The 20,982-nt window shown below is 33.5% G+C and overlaps 1 protein-coding gene across 2 annotated transcripts; it reads right to left on the bottom strand.

Moving 5' to 3' along the window:
* Nucleotides 1-143: 143 nt before the first annotated feature.
* On the bottom strand, nucleotides 144-20,104 carry LOC142987616 (clavesin-1). Of its 2 annotated transcripts, none has more exons than XM_076136500.1 (6): nucleotides 19,955-20,104; nucleotides 18,137-18,371; nucleotides 9,940-10,096; nucleotides 8,791-8,933; nucleotides 2,346-2,507; nucleotides 144-1,759 (listed from the first exon to the last, which is right to left on the bottom strand). In XM_076136500.1, exons 2-6 carry the CDS (start codon nucleotides 18,362-18,364, stop codon nucleotides 1,571-1,573), a joined length of 879 nt encoding a protein of 292 aa, XP_075992615.1. In that variant the 5' UTR covers nucleotides 18,365-18,371; nucleotides 19,955-20,104; the 3' UTR covers nucleotides 144-1,570. The 2 variants fall into 2 exon arrangements, with proteins under 2 accessions (XP_075992615.1, XP_075992616.1); XM_076136501.1 differs by lacking the exon at nucleotides 19,955-20,104 and adding an exon at nucleotides 19,781-19,916.
* Between the last annotated feature and the right edge of the window lie 878 nt (nucleotides 20,105-20,982).

Consider the following 20,982-nt stretch of genomic DNA (forward strand, 5'->3'; position numbering starts at 1 on the left):
CATATCCCATCTGAACGTCTGGTTGTCTTTGTCATCGGTTGAGCTCTGTATCTCAAATATGTTTGAGTAGGACTTAATAATAATAATATACATGTGATGTATCACGAATTTAAGGGGCAGGATAAAATATTAAAATAACTAAATTATTTTTAATTTCTTTATTTATATTAATACCTATTTCAATTCAAACAAAAGAACTTTAGTAGTTCTGTCAAACATATGTATACATTGAGCAATTCAGGTATAATTGTCGTTCGTACAATAACATTACTACATATCTATAAAAACAATACAAAAATAATGATTGGAATGCGTCTCCTAAAGGCACATTTGGCATCACAGCAGAAGTCATTGTTACTTGATCACAATAAACATGTCAAAATACACTTCTATAATATAATATAATGAATCTATACATCCAACAATATGTATTAAAAAAACGTAATATTTTACATTATTTGCACACTTCAATATACATAAAATCGATGTCTAGGATGAAATTAATATAAATTCTTAAACACTTATATGAATTTGGCCCACAAATTTCTTAAATAATACGCCGAAATAAAATACAAAAGACCTAAAGTTACATTTGGTGATCAACTGGTAGAGCTGGCAACACTTCACTTTCACAGCCATTGTACCGACACACGAGATATCGGACACAATCTATTGAAATACATTCAAATAACATAAATAAGAAAATGTTACATACAAAATGTAGTAAGTATAGTATTATGTCATGAAATCAGCTCACATCCATGAAGTTATAATACAATAATATCTTATGATAACTCAAACATACCAGTCAGTAAAAAGGCATTTGATCACTAAACTAAAAAAGTCCTGATGATTCGTTCCACTAATTATAAAACCTAACATCAGTACTTATTTTATTCAATGATCAGATAGTTGAAAATACTATTATATTCCTAATCGGCAACCTGTATTATCCAGGGAACTTTTTAATAATAAGATCCTTAAATTACTTGTCAGAAGGTATCACACGAGTCACACCTCCGTTCGTCATTCACGCACATATTTTTTGAACCTATTTTATAGTTTGTCTTATTTGTATCGATTACATTAATCCTAAATTTGGTAATAATCTATACTTATATAATAATGAACCCTGATTATGGAAGAGCTCAAATATTATACTACTGGTGCTCGGGCACATGGCATTATCTAACTAATTATCTAATCACCACACTACAGCCAGAACTCACATGAGCAAATATTCTCTACACGAACACGTACTCAAATTTGTTAAAGTCTTATATACTAGATCTTAAATTAACATTGAGAATAGTATAAACATCTGTGACTAGCCAAATGTGGTTACGAATGAGTACAATATCTACGTCAATGAGAGACATAGCTGACACGTTGTTGTCGTCAATAAATAATCAGGGTATTAGGTAACGATATAATTCGGGGAAAGTGAGAAGATGTCTTCGATCACTTGAATCAAGTTATGGTTTATTTATAACGGATTAGGTTAGTTTCGGCGGACGTAATCACGTTTAGCAGTCACAGATTTCCGTAGCTAGTATTAAATGCTATAAGTCTACGCGTCTTTCTTGGTGAAACCGTATGTGTTCCAGTTGTGTATGTGTGGCAACACGTCGTTGATGACGGGGTACCACTCGGCGCCGGAGTAGTCGATGGCGGGGAGCTCGCCGCCGTAGTCCGAGGGCAGGTGGCTCGGCGCCATGTGCTTGTGCAGAGACGACATCTTAGAGCCGTGGAAAAAGATCTGCAAACAAACAAAAATACTTTATGAAAAGATTGATATGATTACTATAGAAAGTTTCCTTTGATGAGTAACAAATATCATTATGTTAAATTTATGTCATAAATAAAATAAAGAGACATTGTTTTGAGTCCTTAAAATATAACATAAGTAAATATATCACTTAAAAGGATATTGACAGAGTCCCACAACAAAGGCATAATTAGCAGTGATTTGTAAGCTGTACCGTACTTAAGGTAATTGACATTGTCAACAATAAGTCTTTAAATTAAAAATGCATGAAATGGAAATCCAATAAATTACCGAAATACGGGTCTTCTGAGGTCAACATTATCATTTAAATGCGATAATGACTTTTTATTTAATTCTATAAATAAGGCATCTCAAGTACTGGGAAATATTATATTGAAGCCTTTTAGAACGTTTAAATTGCAAAATGAGAAAACCACTATTTAGTGGATCAAATAAACACGACTTCATATTCACTTTCAAAAAACTAAATACTTCATTCTAGGCACAGTGGAAGCGGCAAGATCACCTTTTCAATAACTCTACTACTAATATATTAAAAGAGAAATACTGTACTTACTCTGTTCTTAAGCTTCTCTCTGATGAAGGGCTTGAACATATTCCACACTACGTTGAAGATCATGGGTTGTTTGACGAAGTGCACCTCCTTCAGCCTCAGTGGCATCGCGTCTTGGATGAAGGTGAGCAGGCGCTTCGAGAACGCTGGCGTTAGACCCATTGTCTGTGGACAAGTTGAAAACATTATAAAAATTGTGCTACTGACACTATAAAGAGAGAATGCGGGATTCGTATGGAGGCATTTTATAACTTCTGCAGTAACCTAAGTCGTAAAAACAGTTGCAGAATTCAAAGCAGTTGATTAAGAATACTAATTTTTGACAAGTCCAAATGTAAATAGAAGTTGACAGCTAAAAGATGTGGTAAATTTGATAAGACGCCTGCAAATACAAATCGAGCTATATAAATAAATAAATAAATTTATATAGCTCGATTTGTATTTGCAGGCGATTTGTATTTGTAGGCATAGAATAGAAGCTGACATCTAAAAGATGTGGTAAATTTGATAAGACGCCTGCTAATACAAATCGAGCTATACAACTAACAAATCAAAAGCATGGCGGAAAATCATAGAGCATGTTCTATTCCATGTCATACAAAAAATGATAGTGACTAATGAAATCGACACGATTAGATGAGAGTTGGCGAGACAATTGGGTGAGTGACCGAACATATTTGATAACCTACGCCCTGCACCTTGGCAAGCACATCGGCCGCCGGTTCCGGCTCGAATGACGTCGGTCACTGATCCACACATGCCATGAGAATACCTCGGAGATACACATTATGTATGCAACTATCGTTATGTTGTTCTCAATATGGTAACGCCTAAATTGTGAACCTACCGAAGGTTAGTGAGGAAGGCCGTGTATAGATGTAAATAACTGTAAAATATTGGAGGATTTTGTTTTAATTCGACTCTTATATAATAAAGTTAATACCTCCAATCAATTTTGGTCACCTACCATGAGCTAGATAGCGAGAGTTAGAACCATAGTTACAATAAATGAAATTAGCAACATGCCGAAAGGTAGCGATGGTTTGAGGTACTGACAGGAATTCGAACTCTTTTTAATAGCCAGGTAGTTAAATTTCTAATCATGTATTTCTCATACCCTTTTCTGTTCCTTACGGTACTTTTGACTATTCATCTTTGTCACAAACATAACTTTCATTTTTGTCTTCCATAGTATCTTATTCAACTGTACCTGCTCTCTCAAACACCATAATATGTCGTTGGTAAAGCTTTCGTAACTATTGTTAAAATTAGAAATCCGTAATCTACTTAATTTTGAAATGTAATCCTTTAATACCGGTAACTTATCAGAAAATATAATTTATAAAGATTTTGATAATGGTTATGCATGTCACAAATATTCACGTGAGAAATTCCTTTGTTTCTTGCATAATCTATTTAATCGCTAATCTTTTCTTGATACTATAAACCTTGCAATAATTCATAAATTTATCGTAAGCGCTTTTACATAAGACAGTTTTGTATCACACAACAAATTTAAACCGAAAGTAAGCCAATTTCTATATCTTAATGAACTAATTAGAATGTTATGTCTACGAGTGTTATAAGATGTGGAGCGAAGTAAACATAATCTTCATTAACTGAACATTACTTATTTATCAACACTAAGACAGTGTTGTTAGTTTATTAAATGTTTATGATCTCATTATCGCGACTCTTGTTTGCTACAACATCGTTATTATTAACATTTCAATCATTAGGATAAGGATTAACAGATAAACATTATCTTACATTGCTTAGTACCAACAATATGTAGCCTGATCTGCAACTAATACGAATATTGATATAGTAGAGTATTTCATACACCACTGCCTACGCCTTCAGATATAATAGGTGTGATACCTATTCTGCATGTATTAAAGAGCTACCCTCTTATTTATAAACACACTATTTTAGTTAAAAAACTACTATAATATATTTTATCTTTTTCATTTCGCATTTCTTCTTTTAAAGAGTGAAAGAAACAAAACTTTTTATAAGCCTTTCATAACTTTATATTTATATATTTTTATGTATAAGATGGTAATAGTTTAAGTTAATACCACTAAAAGTACAAAATTAGATTGTTCACAGAACTCTACATTTCTTAGTAAAATTTCAAACAATAATAAAGAAACTAGTCATCTTTCATCAACATCATATTTTCACGGTAACTTCACGACTGGAAGCTTCAGTATGTGTTAACTTTGAGCGTCAAATATTTCTTGTTCCACTTTACACCTACTTATCTATGATTAAACTAAGTACCTAGTCATCTAGTTTAACAAATGCTTTTGGATTATTTATTGCCTGGTATTAGGTTTCCAGTAGTATCTATTACATTTTATATTCATGGATTTAGCTACTGTAATCCCACGCTTACTTAAAATTCTTACTATATCGTTAATCCTATGCTCTACTTATAGATACAAAAATCACAATTCGCAAACTAAAAGATGGGCGACCTACACGTTTTATTTTTATAAGTTCTATATTGCATACTTTACTTTAATTTTTCTACTATATTTCTCTGCTCTCCGACTACCCCTTTTTTGTCGGAAAATCCCTTGGACTTCGCCTACCCCAATGGGAAAAAGGCTATAATATTATGTTTGTATGTATGTAAGTACTAAATATCCTACTTTACCTACAGTTAAACCAGTATTAATTGTTACATAATCACACGGCCATCCTACTAGATAGTCTAGATACATCACGACCTAGTTGCGGCCGCTGACGGCTGACGACTACTGTAGTACTAACCACTTGTGACCACTAGTGACCGAGGACCGCGGAGGTCGAGGCAAAACTCCTAAGGATCAAACAACTGTAACAATATCAGCTGTTTACTTAACATGTTTGCCCTCGTCCTTAACGTAAAGGAAAACCAATTTCCTTTACAAACTACAGGATGTTTGAATAAAATATTGGTCTCCATGTTCAAAGATGAGTTTACGTTTGGACTTATAGTAAAGTCACTGACAGCAATTCATCGCGTGGCGTGGGTTCGATTCCCGCCCAGTCGGTATCAACATAATATAATGTACATCTGAGTCTGGTTATAAATACATCCATATAACTATGTGTAGTTTTTTGTGTCAACTGGTTATTTTAAAGTAATACTGTTTCGAATTAAATGGTCGTATGTGTCTATATTTACTTATTAGATTGTAAATCGTAATGTAGCGTTAAAGTCTTCCATTATAATCTCCGACCAGTTAACAGTTTCTCTTGCTCAATTTCCGCTGCAGTTGTCGCAATATTCGCTATGTAGAGCGGGCTTACTTAATTACGTTCGCTAAGTTATTTTACAACAAAAATATCGTAGAGGGCACCTGTAGGTTTCCCTAATATGAACTTGTTTCAACCTTTATCAATATAAAAATGTTGCTATCAATAATTAAGTAAATTTGAAGGAAGCAGGTTAACAAGAAATAAACGATACAATTGAAATTACTAATAAATTTCCATATTATTTGCTTTTAAAACCAACAAAGAGTATCTTCTAATTAAAGGCCTCGAACGTGACGCCCCTTGAGAACGAACCCTGAACCAATTTCCCAGTGGATTATTAATCGATGATGATGAATTCGTTACGATTCTCACATGATTTAGTACTCATACATACTTGTATGAATTAGCTCCGTTTTACTAATGAACACTTGACCATTGTTTTGAATAATATCGCGGCTATTAGTGCACGTGTCCGTACACGTAAATATATTATGCTGTATTAGAAAAGTATTTGAAACAAGCTTTATATCATCAACATTATCACTTAGCGTGTTCCACATCCGTGTTGACAGGCGGAACAAAGAACTGATAACGAATAAGGTTCATCCTCATGAGTTAGTAATAATCTTTCGCTGTACCTGACCCAAACAATCAGGCACAGATAAAGAACGCGGTAGTACACGTACCACTTCACACGCTTTTAATGATATCAATATGTTCTCACAATCATGACACATGGTACGTGATTGGCAGGCGAAACGCACTCATTTCGCAGATCCTAATATAAGGCAGACGATGGCCGGGAGTACCGGCTTTGACCTTTTGTGAGGGCGTGATGAGACTTGTAAAGGCAATAAGTGCATATTGGAAGTGTGCTTCCTCACTATCAGAATTTGAATACGTTAGCGGAAGGAAGAGGTCGTTTATTAGTCATTTGCAAAAGACCTTCTAACTTAGGGCCATAAACAAAAGCAGTACTTAAAAAAATAACATGTTTTAGTTATTTTCATCGTCTTCAGTTTGTAATTTAAAACAAAAATGCAAATTATGTTGATTATGACCCATCCTTAAGTACTGTATGTTAGCTTAGTGACAACACCCGGACGTGGGGTATAATATATCTACAAAACCCAACTATCACGATATAATCAATAACAGATTAATGTACTTACACAATGAGTATTGTAGGGTATCTTTTAAGTCGATAAGATACATGTACATTGATAGCAAGATCCTGTTCATTGTGTACAGTGAGAGCTGCGATCCATTTACTTAATCTATGTAATCCTAATAATATATGTTTTGTTTATTTTTAAAATAAATACTACCGATACTACGTCAATTTGAACACGACACATGTATCGTGGAATGGTATTTAAATATTGCTTGAAACGAATATAAATACACCAAGTGTAGACTGTACATATACATATGTATTATAGATCCAGGTATGTTACGCAATATATATGTCAATCGGTCGTTAATAGCCGTACTGTTTTCCTAGGGTACTTGACTGCCTGTTTGTCGTTTAAATTTATCATTAGTATATTTTCAAACACACGTTTATCGAGAGAATTGCAACATAGTCTTAAGTCGAAACCGTAAATACCGAGATCAAATTATACGCTACTAAATTGTAATGTAAATAAATCCTTAGATTTTTTATGAGCACAAGGTTGTGTTGCGACCCGAACAAATAATTATACGATATATAGAATGTATAAATGCGTACAGTATTTTGTAACTACGCATTAAACAAAGATAAACCAAACAATGTAAAGAGCGACGGCACGCTAAGAACATTTTCTTTGTTCGTTACATACTGAAACATGCACATTGTGTTATTGTACTTTGAGCTAGTACCTACACTTTGTTTAAGGGACTTGATGAGTCATGCCGCCCTGTGTGAATAACTTTGATTTAATCGAAAGAGGCGATACATATTATTTATATTATATAGAAGGTTAGCCAGTGTAACCTTCACATAAAGTTCCATACAAATTATTTATCTAAACGAGTGCCAATAATATTTATTTGGCATAGATATTCGCCCTCTTATCGTTCAAGAGCTGTAAGTAAATAAAATACGATATCAAATAAAAAGGATCAACAAAATCATATTGTAGTGAAGTCACAACCAGCGTGTGACAGCAATCGCTGTCACTTCGTTACGATATTCAAATCAACATTCGTGATGCACACGCGCAGTGAAAGTGATCCCCCCACGTTCAACACTCTTATCAACAAGGTATAGCTATTTATTTATTGCCCTAAAGCAGACTTTGAATGTAACTACAAACATATTACATCGGTTGTACAATATAATCAGTATGTTGGACACGAGCCAAAATTATTCCAACAATGGACATAATGAAATTGTCCGTTGCGAGTTTACGCTCGACGAAACTTGAACTTTACCCAAATAATGTGAAACAATGCAGGAGCGTTACGAAAACTTACACATATATAAAAACGCAACAACGTGTTGGATTGTATTTCCTGAAAAAACAAGGGATAGTTCTGTGCCAAAACACTTGTGCAAACCGCAATGAACTTTATAACAATAACAGCACGAGTCAGCGACATTTGCATATGTTCCTATTATTGTACAAACGAGTTTTAGTAAATATATTACTAGATTATTATGACGCCATGACAATTCTGTTGGCACGGATAACAACATATATAATATTTCGTCAGTACTCGGCAGCCGGCGAATGCATTTGACGTGGACTCGAAAGATGGACGGACGATACAAGATCAGTTACACTTTAATTTGTTACAACGCAATACTGGCATTTACGAAAGCAAAACATGTACACACCCGGCCAATTGAAACTACACACAACTGCGCGCCATTATAAAGAAAAATACAACGTACTGTTCGTTTGTAAATAAAAGTAAGTCATTAATATTTGTCGAATTGTATTGACAATAAATTAACATTTTCTTGGACTTTGTACCGCTTTTGAATAACATGCCACTTGACACTTTAATTATTGTGAGGAAAATACGTGACTATACTTACTTAATAGTTTTCTTTATTCATGAAAATTCTATGAAGGTGAAAATAGACATTATTCAAACTATAAAGTGACTTGATAAATAATTCTTGATAATCTCAATGTCAGTCATTTAAAGTCAAATCATTTCAGTGAAATCTTCATAAGATCTTTTACAGCTAACATGTACTGACCTGTGACCATCCCATGTTGTGGAAGTCCATCAGGACGACAGTGCCTCTGACTTGTGACTCAGGTTCCAACATGGCCGCCTCGTGGATCAGATAGAACAGTCTGAATAGTTGGTCAGCAGTCACCTTCTTGGGGTCCCAGGATCCTAAGAAAAGAGAACACCGTTTGTTATTGTAGAACAAAGCGCACTAATTTCATATAAACATTACAAGTAAAAGACATAAATGCAATGTCATAAAAATATAAATAACTGCGCGTTAAATAAATAAAGCTTTAATGAATATTTAGTAGACACATCAGCGCATAATTCAGAAGAAGCCGGACTTAAGTCAGAAAAATAGAACATTAAGAAACAACAACAAATATGTATGTTTACAATGACAAATAAGGAAATCAAAACTAAAGACTAACTTACTAACCCCTGGTTTCTGAGATAGTTTATCTATACAATAGCGTTTAAGCTCATATAAAAATGACAGTTTGAATAGATAAACTACCGCGAAATATACTCAAAACCCGGGTATTCATCCCGGATATAAACAAAACAAAAATCAATCACTACGACATCATCTATGTAGCTGATAGAACAATGAGTACATAAACAGGAAACATTATGACAACTTTTTTGTTTTCGTAAGTATGTCAGATTTCGTAAAAGAATTCATATCGTGTTTGACAAAAATAGAAAGTGATCTCTATATAGGCAACAAGAAACAGACAGATAAGGACTAATCATAACGATTTATCTCCATTGTTATTGTGAGGGATATGTACGTAGATGCACACGTTTTAGGGACGGTCACAGCATGATAGATTATATTTTGATAAATCACTGATCTTTAACAAAGTCGAATCCCGTTTTGATTTCTAGAACGCCTCAAAAGATTCTCGATTGAATAAATATTCCGTACCAGACAATGATCATACTTAACGTAAGAGAGAAAAAAAAATTTCCATCCTCGGACTTTAATGTTTTAGTAGATTTCCCGTACATTATCCCCCAAAGATTAAAATTATTCTACAAATAAAGATATTAAAACGAAGCATTAAGATAGCCCTTATTTAAAACAGAACATTAAGTCATATCTTTAATCTCTATGTTTAATGTTCACTTCAATGTCGTAAGCTATTTTTAAAAAACAATTACTTACCTCCAACGCTAACTATGAGAACCCTTCTGCCCTTGTGGTCACGGCCCTTCATAACATTGACGACCTTGTGGTCTAGGAACGCATCTTTCTCGTCCTCAGGCAACAGGCCGTCGAGCAGAGATGCGTTGTCACGTTTGAATTCAGCTATGCGACGCATCTGCAACCAAACGACCATATAAACTATCTGTGTGAAGGCTGCTACGCTATAAACAATATTGTTATTTATATATTTTTTAAGTATTATATCTAAAAGTAAGATACATCTCTATAGACCCTACACAGAAATCCCAAAAAACAGAGAATCACGTGATTTTTGAAAGTAATCTTAAAAAAACGTCGTCGCTTATAAATTTTAACTGCAAGAAATATCAGTTAGTGCAATTAAGTTAAAATCAATATTGACTTCGAGATATACACTTCCACGGCAGGATATATCTCGTAGTGCAAGTTTTCCACGCAGTAAACTTATTATTAATCTATGCAAAAGTTACCTTGTAAGCTACTTTCTGCTAGAAACCGTGACTTTAGTTTCGAAGAGAAAATATTTAACGATATAATTATAGACTGTAGTGTCATGTAAGTGTAATTTGCCAGTCTGTCTGTCTGGACTTAGTAATTTTGTCAAACCAGTTTCGAGTCTTTAATACCAGTTATTATCTTAGAAACAAAGTTTAAAGTATTTCGTTTGACCACCAAACTTTGCAGTAGCAAGAAGTGAAACAAAAAAATAATTATTGTTAGTTCACACGTAACTAGACCACGAAGACTTTAAGGACACTAGAAATAGTAGTTCTGAAAAATATTTAAAATGGTATGCAAAATTATTTCAAAATCGCAACAACATTAGCATTAAAGAAGCGTGTTTCACAGCTGCGTATTGCAAAATAATATAACACATAATATGGATGAAAACAAAAATATTTACAATTTCACTTGATTCTTGCAATCTCGACTTGTTATCATAATAATCGATTAGTTTACATTATCTGTGCAAAACACAATGGAATCGTTTCCTTGTTAGTTTCGTTATTATGGCATTAGGTATATTACTAACCATAAATGATGAAAACAAGCATGAGCAATTTGTTAATCGTAATAGAGTTGGCAGTTTTTCACTAAGTAGTTAAGTACGCATTAACCTTAGGTGATATTAATGTAAATCACGTAACGCGGTGATGAATAGGACAGAACAAACCTGCCGCACATACAAAACTTACTAATTAACGTCCCCAACACGTTCTTGTACAATGTTGTACGATCACAACTATCTCTACACATAACTACATCTATCAACTACGTCAGACCAGTTACCCTTAAGAATAACTTATGTTTATTGTATTCTGAGAAAATTGTCTGTAATCATATGATTTGGACACGCACGCGATTTTTAACGTTTGGGGTTTGTATTCAAAATTGCACTCATTTTGTTAAACAATATTTGACTGGTTCATGGCAAACTACTTTTGAAACCTCTGTAGGATTTCCAAAGCGTTGCCTAATCGATGCTGAAGTATAAATCTGTAGGTTTTATATATGTATATTCGCCATTTAAAAATAATATGAAAACAAAAACAAAGACCATAAAGATCGTCAAACTATGATTGATTGCTCAAGTGAGCAACTGGCCAGTTAAAGAGTGATTGCAAATGTGCTAGCACGTACTTAGTACAAGCTCACCATTCCATAGCCGTCGGCTTGCCTAATCTCATCTGTTATTATATTTAATAACGACTAATTGCTCAGTTGCTTTACTTGCACTGTACAATCTTATGCAATTCTTACGTTCATGTCAACTTAACAAAGAACTTTTAATAGCTGTAACACACCTCGTTACAATGGTCTTTAAAAAAGAATACACATGCGAAAATTGCATTAACAACATCATTGCCAATTAAGATATCTTCGACGATATTTCTCTACCTGTAGTTTGAATACATATGTACTGAAATACATTTTCCTATACGGAACAGTTTCTTGAAAACTCTAGACTTAAAAATCTATATTTAGTCTATTCACAGAGACAGGTAACAAATACGAGACAAATAATACACAAAAGACTGTACGATGAATACTACATATATTATATTGTAGCATAGTAGAATATATTGTAGCCCTAAGGTTGACCCAGTCAAGTGGCGGTGTAACAAATGCAACTTAATACCGCATATATCACTTCATCACTTGTCACATCTATCATTCAATTAATTTGAATATGTGGTACACGAGTGTTATATGAGACAGTTCAGTCGTGGGATTCGATACCTTTCGTGGTAGAGTCCCTAAGCAGTAGCGTTACATACATCTTTATATGAATGTTCACTGCGAAAACTTTGCTTAAAGGAAATAAATTCATTAAATAAGAAAGAAATTTTAACCTGTAGTAAAAATGGAAAGATTTTGGGATAGATATAGTTTAGCATTGTTTTTATTTTATTTTGGTTATATGTATATTTAAAATTGAAATGAATTATCTAGTTAAACATGGTCGTTGACGTAAACGCGAGCTATTTACAGGATAAAGGTTATCTAGAGTGTAACAGTGGGATGAGTCGGCCGAGTGTTGTCACAGCCGCTGTCACTCGATCCACTGATCTGTGGTCAACCATTATCACTTACCACCAGATAAAACATTATTCATTCAGTTTTATTTGTGTATTGCTGTTTTATTTCGGTTAGAACTGACTCTATGTTCGACTGTTATCGTTGACCGATCTGTTGACAATTTCTACTGAATATGGCAGTATTACGATAGCGACAATAATGTTTAGTAAGTAAGTTCTATTACACAGAAAAAATATGTTGAAAAACAGCAAAACAAAGGTATATTTGTAATCTCTGCCAACATCTTCGGATATAACCCGAGGGTTTATATAAAAAAAACAAAAGTAATCCAACCACACGATCATATGCATACAGAGAATTATGAACACGCAAACTTGCATGTAGCAAAAATACTGTTGTTAAACTCAAGATTATGAAAACTACTCGACAGACTGAGATAAAATAAGGAAGATAATATTTCCCTGATACTAGACAATAATATAAACAGCATTATAAATGTATGTAACAGTGTGGGGGGCAATATATGACTGCATCAACAAACAAGATTACGAATGGAAATAAACATAAGTATCTAACTCGCAAACAGTTTCTTATCTTAGTTAAGAACAATTACGACATTGTTAGATCAAATGAAGAACAGATCAATGAGTAAAATACTAATATTTGTTAAAATATAACTCGTCACTAACTAAAACTTTCAATGTAATCAATAAATCTTGAAATCCATAAACTATCGAGTAAAATAATTATGAGGACATTTTTATAGACAAAACACTTTAATATTAGTCACTTATTCTAACAAGAAAAAATTTAAAACTGCTGAAAAGTCGTAATAACACCAATGAGTGGAATTCAGGATAAGAAGTTGCTAAATCAGATAATAAACTAAATAATTACCTATTAAAATCAAGATTATTAGATAGGTACCTAAATAAAATATTATAAAACGAAAACGGATTCTATTTATAATGTTTTATCGTACAAGTAGAATGCAATGCCATATAAACAAGTATTTTACGCAATGTTTTGAATTAAAATTTATTGGTTAAAGGTCAGTGACGTAAATAGATTTTTTTAAAACTGAAATGCTTTTCCTTTGTGTTAGTGTTTAGTAAATTATTAAGTAGATTAACAGTAAATAACAACTTCATTAGTTATATAATATGTTAATTGAAATTTAAAAGCAATTAATTTGGGCGAATTTCATTCCAAAACTCACACTACACTCCAATTAATTTCCAAGTAAGATGTTAGCTATTGAAAAAAAATATCTTTGTACTCAAATTCTATAAAGAAAAATACCTACATGGATGGAAACGTACAGTTAAAAACATGCATGTTATTATCGACAAGTGCAGGGTGTCGTCGCTCATGTGTATCCGGGTCGAAGCGACTGATAACAGCAACGCTGCGCCCGCGCATCACACACTATTTCATCAATCGGATCATGAACGCGCCCTTTGAACAATTACTAAACATTATCGTCACTAACTCAAGGCTTTTGTTGAAATTACTAGACGACATATCTCCACATTGTTTTAAACTAGGTAATAAGTTCACCGGATTAATTCAATGCCTTCGATACTATTTGAATTGCATTTTGTTCAGGAAAATGATCGTAAACTGCTTTGACATTCATCTTTTGTTCCGCGCCTTCGTTGATGAAGGAAGTTTTTAGTATTACCAACATGTCGCCAAAACAAATGTCACATTCATTTCAATATTAGCATGTATGTCGCACAAATACTAGGTACAAGTCAGCTAGTTTCTATGATGCAGCAAGATAAGGAAACCAAAACTGTCAAAATCTGGGTTAGTTACAATTTCTCGCGAAGTAAATTCTGTATCGTACACAAATTGTAGTAGAAACCTTGGCTGGCAGTTTTCCCCGACGTTTACGGCACAGTATAACTGGTCTATTGCAAATCTTCCGTGTGAGACATGCAACTACACGCGTTGTTTTATAAACAAATACGAACGCGGCCCGCACCGCCGCCGACCACCGGTGCGCCAACGATTATACACTTCATAATTCATAATATACGCAACATTACGATAATACACCGCTGAAATATAGTTTTCAACTATAACAGATAATATGCGTGTTTTAGTTTTCTAAATTTGCGTAGAATTTAATAATATTTCAACTATATAGGTTAGGTTAATTAAACAAAAGCTGAATATACCAGTATCATGATAGACCGCAAATATTTGCTCGTTACAGGTCAACCATGTCTCTAGTTCTAAATGTTTTAGCCTTTTAATGTTTCGTGATCGAAGCAAATTATATTCTAGTGAGTGATTAGTAGTACAAATAGTCGATGCAATAAATAGTGTTGCACATAGATGTGTTAATTTTATAATAGTTGTTGACATTGAACTGAGTCAATATTTATCCGTATTCGCACGTAAACTATCCGAAGGTTCAGTAGTTAAAAACTAATTGCAAACAGTCGATAATTTATGAACTAAGGACTTAGCTGCCAAATATTTGCTAAAATATTATAGATCGCTGATTGATGTAAAAAATATCTGTTTAATCATTAGAACGCCATACTGATGCTGAATTTTGTTTTGGAACATTAATGGCGTTTTATATTTGATGCCTAGCTGGCTTTTGAAGCTGCTTTAGACTATATATTACTAAAACAGGTAGAGAAAGCTCAAAAGTGTTTTAGGTTTCATATTATAACATGATTATCAAAATATCGATCCGCTTTCTTAGCAAATAAACATGACGGACACAAAGCGACATTTACAAAACATGAGCCATTGTCTAATATTACTGCATCGGTTACAGCATACAAATAAATTAGCTAATTTACATGTAAATCCGTGTCACTGGAACCTCTTTAACGAGATACGATGGGCAAACATTTCTAATTTACAACGACCGGTTATGTTATATAGATAGCACTATCTCGCGCCGATAAATATTGCCCTTTGACATTGGGTCTCTGGTTTATCTCGCTCTTACCGACAAACTGGCATATTCCTATGTTGTGTTTACAAACAGAACTAATTGTTTCAGTATAACAAGCAACAGATAACTATGAGATATCGATGTTATGACTTCCGTAAATTGTTGATTTTAGAACTAAAAATAGAAATTGGTATTTGAGGTTTCATTTAAGAGTTCCCGGGATGAAAGTGCCTTGGGGTTATTCCAAGTAATAAACTACATTATATTGATCCATCGAAAAAAATGTGTGAAAAACTAAAAGACATCTATCAATTCTCGCACAGTTCATAATTGTAGTAGAAGTGTAGGATTAAGAATATGTTGGCATTCTAGAACTTCATCTAGTATAACGGAGGCTCAGATGACTTAATCGGAATAAGTGAGTCACGTCGACTTTGAGCTATTGAAGTGTTAATAACATCTCGTGTACATAATAGAAAGAATTATTACAATGAAACAAATGTCCATAAAGAACAAACAACCAAGCATTGGTTATCGACCTTTAATTTACGATTGTATAACGTGTTCTAAGTGTCGGCAATATAACATCGTCTAACTTATGTAATCGCAGTTTACAAAGTAGCTGTTTATATTTACTCTTAACACATAGAAATAAATGGATATAATGATATCGTTAATTTATTTATATAAATAGACCCGAACGGTAATTTCTTGTTCCTCTATGATTCTAACAAACGAAAAGAAATTCCATTATTACATCATCCATTATTGCAATACGTTTTGAATATATATTTACAAATGTATATTATGAATTGACGTTGAGTAAGTGTGCGATAATTTGAAATTATTACAACCTTATTAATGAGTTTTTTTTAACTACCTAAATCGGTATTTTGAATGGAAACTTAAGTGTATTAATATTAATGTGCTAAATGAAAACTAGTAAAACTTTTAAAATATGTTAAATCAAATTGATAAGAAAATGTGTCATATTCTATTGTTGGATCTATTAATTGTTCCTGCATTTTCAAGAATAAATTCCTACATTTCTAAAAATGCGTGTGCTAGGATTGTATGAAATGTATGAACAATAGTTGTTCGACTTCGGTGAACAGGGTTCTAATTAACGTTTCATGACTAGGTCGATGCATTGCGCCCTTCAAATATAATTATAAATAACCATGGCTAAGTAATATTTGACCATAACATACTTAACGCTATCTACCCTTGCATTAACGAGATCAAATTCTAGAACAAAGCGGTCATAAGTGCACCTTATTAAGATTATATTAAAGATGGGCCAACATCAAAGCGTCTAAGTAGATTATAATCACAGTTTATTATCCTTGGTATAAATCGGTATAATAACCGGGGTCTAGGACAAGTCCAACGAAATCAGTCGTTAACCGCTCGTAATTGAAGTGTTGCCAAACATCGCCACATTATGTAGTTGGCAGTTACGCAAATTTAGTAGGCTGTAACAATATGACCTGCTTAGGTTCACTCATATGTTTGTTAAAGATATCGACTGTTCTAATCGTTCACTTACTGCTTTTATTAGTTAGTTATAACATACCAATTCAGTTACCCTACATTTTCATTAAAAGTTTGGACAAACTTGTACCTGTAGGTACAGGGTAGAGCTGAATGAGTAGCTGCCCATTGAGCTCTACATATTTACTACTTATTTTGTAATTTTCAGATTAAATATTTTTAATAGCGAGTTTTTGTTCAAATTATCAAAATAATTGTCTAGAATGCCGCCAAAGTATATTTTTTCTATAGGAAATAGTCAATTTATCATAAAGTATTTACGTAATAAAACCGTACATAGCCTGGAGGCAGACAATATTGCTTTATTACTTAACTAACATTATGAAATGATATAGAGGGCCGTAAAGGGCATAATGAGCACTCTATTGAATGGGCACTATTTAAGAAATGATGTGGCTCGAACCTTGGCTGAATGGCCGCTCTTAACATTGTCTAAACATACGGCTTCATATGTGACTATCTCACAGTCGCGGCAATATTTGTTTATCAAGGATATCCTCCCGATACGTCAATATATTTTTTATATTTAATTTGTGTCTTTTATTAATAACATTCCAATGTAACTCTCACTCTATAATAACTAAATTTAAAACTCTTTGATTTTAACTGATGAATTTTCATATCGTTCGTTCGATTGCTGCTATTAAAGATCGTTAACCAAACACTAGCTCATGTTTATTTCACATTAATGAAACATAGAAAACTAGTTTTCTTATGTTTTTATGGGTGTTAGATTGCGAGTGCATTAGGTAATGTACTTTATTAATTGTTCACATAAGGTAAAAACAGACATCCTACGAAATTAAAACTTGGTGGTTAGAACAAGTGCTACTTACCTAAAAATAAAGTAATTGCTGTAGAGTGTATAACATACAGATTCTCAATGCAAGCAAGAAAATTCTTGTAATAATGCGAAAAATAGTTTCAACAAGAAGGAATTAGGAAGACAGGTAAGTACTAGATTTTAGTACATATAAGATTTCGATGCGGTAGGAACTCTTTAATGTAAGTAAATTTCTTTTGCGATTAAAGATTGAATCAAAATTTCGTTACTTTTTGACTCGTATTTTATCCGAAGTAATCATTACTGATTTAATTATGGAATTGTTATGCCTATATTGAAGTATAATGAATTAGCAATAATAAAAGATCACTTACAAGTGCGATCGCGCTTTCCGGGTACCACTTGCAGGGTCGCAAGAATATTGTGAGCAGCTCATCGTCATCTCCGAAGCATAGATCCTTGTTCTCCTTCAGCAGTTCTCTCAGCCTCTCGAGGGCCTCTCTCACTCTCTCTGGCGTCTCTCTCAATTCCTTTTCAGCTATCTCTTTTGTCTCTGGCGATAACTCCAGGCTACGCTCTAACCTGAATTCGCTTGAACTCATCTTGAATCTGTGAAAGAATACCGACTATTTTAACTGTTTAGATATAATAAAACCTATCCATCTAATTTTGAAATTCCTCCAAGCATACCGTAATCACGAAATACCTCTACCCCTTTGGAATAATAAGTTAATCAGCGAGATAAAACCTGTCGTAGACTTATTTATTCTCAATGAGTGTCGTGTATGGCTAGTGAAGCGAGTTGACATGACACTGGCCGCAAGGCAAGGACTTGTTGTGGATTCCGAGCACGATGCGCCGGCGCACGTGTCGCCGACTCTACGTTAAACACATCGTTACGTTGGAGATCGATTGCACAAATTTTATCGGTCACTACAGCGGTTGCCAAAATGACCCGCCAAGCTATAATATAGACGCTAATAAGTTTTAATTCAGGTGATATGTAGCAACTTGTAATTTATTTATGTAACACTAGTTGATTCTTGCAAATTAATAATTGTTGTTTATGTTTTCTACAACAACGACTAAAAAAATTTGCCTCTTTTAAATTGAATACGTTAACCTTAATGATATACAAAAACCGTAGTAGGTGATATTTGCAAAACCCAAAAACTTTTATACGCAAACTCCTTAAAAATCAGCAATTATTGACATAATATTTCAAACACAACCTAAGGTAAGTACTGTCTCACTACTTTAATAAAAGTGAAGTATTTATAATGACATCATGAGTATTCAGCCACTAGAAAAGCTATTGAGGGTACAAAGCACCTTCAGTGAAGAGCTGAACGGTTGCTATTTATCTAGTGTGCAGCTTTATCTGCAGTTCAATCAACTCGACACGAGGCGTTGTTGTTGTTCTATATAAAACGCTTACTTTATATAAAACTATAATTAATTGTCTACCTATAAGTCTAGGTGTCGTCGTTACGCAATTAAGTGATGTCAATACCATAAATATTGTAACGACACTTTCGACAACACGACACGATTTTATGTTTAAAAATAGGACGATAAACAACAAAACAATAAGCGCAATTTATATTTTTTACTGAAGCATGATTCGGATATAATTTATTTATTTAATTAAAAATTAATTAAATTGCCGACTATTTCAATTATAGTAAGATATTTAAGTTTATTAGAGAAATTAACTAGCTACAAGTATTTTGTCTTAGGATACCGTTTATTTAAAAAAACAAGACTTTTTTATCAATCCCATCAATCATTAGTTAACATAAATAATATGTAGAGACTATAAAGATAGTCTACTATGTACACAAATTTATTTTATAAGAATATTTTTTTACGCGTACAATGTACATCCACATTTTCTTTTTGTTGTAATATTGAGTTAAGGGTTGATCGTTTCCACCGATCTTTTAAGTTTGAGAAATATTGGAACACTAAAGACGTTTTTGTGTAACATAACTATAAATGTAAATTAAAATCTTTACCACTATCACCAAAATATCAACGTTAGAAAATAAAAACTACTTTAACTTGAAACCGAAAAATATTTTTACGCAAGTATATTCACAATACACAAACACATCACAGTTCGGCACAGTGTTGCAAACCTTTGCTCTATATTCCAGTGATATAAAACTGATATGTGAAAATGCACTAACCTAACTCGCGTAGTTCACGCGCCGGTGGAAATCACAAAGGGCGGAAAATCGATCGTGCGGCGGGTGAGAGGCGTGAGCGAGTGTGCGCGCGCGCACTCAGACACTGGTTATATAGACTCGATAAGGCGCACTCGCTTACTTCGCGCCTTGTGCTCCCCGACCGCCTGGCTGCGGCGCCCGCCTCCTTACTTACACCCAAAGTCCAAATTGTTTGAAAACAATTATGTCTTTGGTATCAATCCATTATTTAGTATCTTCGGAGCTTGTTAGGCAATAGTTTTTTTACGGAATAAGGCTTTAAGAATCTTACCTTTGAAGTTTCTATGGGTACGGTTTGCCAACTTATATTCTGGGGAATAGTAGTTATCTAGACCAGAATCTCGTGGACCCTACTTGAGCGCTTTTATTAAATAGATGACAAAATCAGTTATGTTCTGATTGTTATTTTTTTATTCAGCGTGAGTCCCTTACATAATTAGGGTGAATATTCCTAAAGGTAATCTCTAATAAACTTTAAACTTACTACTACTTTACTCTTACATATATTTAACTCGTTACTGAAAATAAAAATACCTAAGTATTTCCGATCGAGATACAGGAAACCGTATCGTAACAATGTTCAAATGCAGATAATTTTCCAAAGTTCTGCGAACCTTATTTCTAATTATAGATGTTGACGAGTTTAGAAAATATGCGGGCAAGACTTAAAACGAAGTGAGACAATAAGCGACAATCTTACAAAGTTTTGTCCATGTAGAGATACATAAATAAATATAGCCTAATTTAGTCAACGGAACGAGCATATTTATTTAGTTAAATACAAAAAAGACGCATTTAAGAAACACGAGGCTATGTTTTTTTCAATTACTTACATTTACTCGACAAAAACAAAAATAGATTTTACAGAGTCACGATTACGAAATAATCTTTCTTATGCAACTAGAGGCATCATCGAGACCTTTTACTTTTACAGACAGAAGAAATGATTAACAGTCTATGCAAGTTATAATATATTCTTGTAAGTATTG

Source organism: Anticarsia gemmatalis, chromosome 3 (genome assembly GCF_050436995.1).
Source record: "Anticarsia gemmatalis isolate Benzon Research Colony breed Stoneville strain chromosome 3, ilAntGemm2 primary, whole genome shotgun sequence".
Lineage (NCBI taxonomy): Eukaryota > Metazoa > Arthropoda > Insecta > Lepidoptera > Erebidae > Anticarsia > Anticarsia gemmatalis.